A 2,708-nucleotide genomic window follows, 5' to 3' on the forward strand; every position below is an offset into this window, starting at 1 on the left:
ATATATATATATATATATATATACACACACACATACACACACACGCTATATTACTATCCTCAAGCGTCCCATACAGAAACTCCCAATCAGAATGCAAGCCATTAAAAGCACATCCCAATTCATTTAATCCATTCACCAACGGCATCCACTGCATGTCAATCAAATAAAAAGGGATTCAAAAGGTATAAGCCCACATTGCTAACAAACACAAGAATGAAAGATTTAGGGATCATGGTTCCTCTGCAATTCTGGATTTCTTGCTATGCCAATTCTAGCGTTCAGTGCGCAGCAGTCATAATGCACATTACCTGTGTAGATTAATGGGGCGGACATGCACAGAATTTAAAAATGTATTGAGTTATATAGCACATGTACAAAGGCATACAAATGGCTTGCGATTTTACATTAACTCTGGTTATGAAGATATTTCAGCTATGCAGGCCAAATATTTATTTCTTCTCAGCAGTATGTCAATTGACCCCCTGCCTGTAGACTTGTTAATAGTGTTTACAATGTAAAAGCAGCAGACATTGTCGACTGCTCACCTGTGATCGAAAGCACTAGAGGAGCTAATCCACCGGCAGGTGACATCACCTCCAGGTAAACTTCAGCTCGGCATATGTACCATTGTTGCAACAGTTCAGCAGTTTATAAAAGCACATGCTTGCAATCATAGATAATAGTACACTCTGCCACATACTTGGCTCTGAGAAGTGAAGGTGTTTTAACTCGCATTTCCTATAGGAAAAGACCAAACCCTTTCAACAGTTAACGCCTTATGTACACAAAGCAAAAAAAAAAAAAATAGACTGACAACAAGGGCTAAGCAAATACAAGGATCAGCTAGAGTAAACAGTATTACCTGTGGTACTGAGCCTGTAAAAACTGAAACTCCTCCTTAATCCGATCACACGATTCGGATATGGTGAATTTGAAGGGCTGAGCAGGCTGATGCGGAGCCTAAAACAATAAATATTAATTAAGAAATTAATCGTGCCCAGGCTGGGTCTTCTTTGCCAGGAAGGCGTGGACATGCCCTATAAAAAAAGAAGACGATTAGAATCCTGACACAAAGTCCAAGACTGGTAAAGAACCGTGTAATAAATGAATAAAAGGCCATCTGTACCACACAGGTGTTTCAGAACGGGCCCATTTTAGAAAGTCATTTCTCAACTTCGAGATCTAGCCAAACATGCTTGCAGCTAACAGGCTTCAGACAGGTGACTTTCCTATGGTAATGCGGGGTATTGCTAAAGCAGCGACCTTCGAGATGAGATTTTCTTATTCTACTAAATATTTTCAACTTTGTTGCACACTAAAAACAAAAACACTTTATTATGTACAAATAACACTTCTAACCTTGCATAAATATATACGATGCTATAAAAACAAATCCCTTAGCGATCATAGCAACGTTTATTACCTGAACAACCCTGAACCATATATCACAAACGTGCCAAAATTAGAGGATATATTTAGAACACCCACAAATACAGACGTCTGTACTTCTTTTTTTCCCCCACACAGACCAACTATTAAAGTGTCTTTGTGTTGGGCAATTTATGAGAGCGGAGATTCATGTGGCACCACTGCCTAGGGCTGCAGGATATAATGTCCCCATTAAGGATCAGTACTTTTATGTCAGATGTTAGAGGGGGGAAAAAGAAAAACCATGAGGGTGATCATGCTTCTCTTATTGCAGAGGCCTCTGAAGATTAGTTTTGTCTGAGTGCAGAAGGAAATGGCCACATCATGAGCATATTTCTTTTTACTAAGGTCATTTGCTGGAGAGAGATCAGATCACTTGGGCGGGGGTGATACGGGAAGTCAATCTCCTATCAGCCTAGTCTGTCTACACAATAGTGTATTAAAGGATCACTGTATGTTCCAATTACATGTGAGTTAATAGCCGGAAATGCTAGGAGACCCAACTTGTTAGAACACAGGCTACAAAGCCTTAAAAGGGGTTTTAATAATTATTAGTCTCTACAACCTCAATAAGTAATCAGACGGCACACTTAAGCTACTTAAAGAAGAAACGGACCTATAAATGTCTACTTTCCGTTTTGTTTTCCTGTGGCCACACATGGGAACCCCCACTAAAAAAAAAAAAGGAATATGCCTGTCACTTGTAAAAGCTTTAGCCACATCATTAGTTTGTCAGGCTAAAGATTAAAGCATGCAACCCCTGATCGATAGATTTTATGATGGAACATAAATGCCAAAGTGGATTTAATGTTTTTGCAATTAGCAAAACAAAAAAAACAAAAACACAAGCCAAGCTCCAGCATCAACTGTCCCATTTGCAACCATCAAATCTCATTCAGCGAAGACTGCTTTTTATTCCTCCCTCCCTGATTTTACATAACAATTGTCACATTGTAACCCAGAATACAAACATTTGACTCATTTGGAGGGAGAGAGAGGGGGAGAGGGAGACAATTGAAGGCTCCAGATGAGGGACATGGGAAGCTTAGCATTAGGGGAGGGGTCAGGAATGCACAGAGGACCACACGGCAATGAGAGAGAGAGAGAGTGGTAGATAGTAGGGTACAGAGGGAGAGAGAGAGAGAGTAGAGAGAGAGAGTCGAGTGGTAGGGTAGAGAGTCGAGTGGTAGGGTAGAGAGTCGAGTGGTAGGGTAGAGAGTCGAGTGGTAGGGTAGAGAGTCGAGTGGTAGGGTAGAGAGTCGAGTGGTAGGGTAGAGAGT

General features: G+C 40.7%; 1 protein-coding gene across 1 annotated transcript in view; it reads right to left on the reverse strand.

Annotated features, from left to right (window-relative positions):
- Nucleotides 1-2,708, reverse strand: part of LOC108799202 (transducin-like enhancer protein 4) — a 182,505-nt gene that overhangs the window by 149,651 nt on the left and 30,146 nt on the right. Inside the window, exon 3 of the mRNA XM_018571033.1 lies at nt 863-960. Within this exon, the coding sequence (XP_018426535.1) occupies nt 863-960 (98 nt within the window). The remainder of the gene's footprint in view (nt 1-862; nt 961-2,708) is intronic.

The sequence above is a fragment of the Nanorana parkeri genome, unplaced genomic scaffold, assembly GCF_000935625.1.
Source record: "Nanorana parkeri isolate BGI_ZX_2015 unplaced genomic scaffold, ASM93562v1 scaffold1656, whole genome shotgun sequence".
Lineage (NCBI taxonomy): Eukaryota > Metazoa > Chordata > Amphibia > Anura > Dicroglossidae > Nanorana > Nanorana parkeri.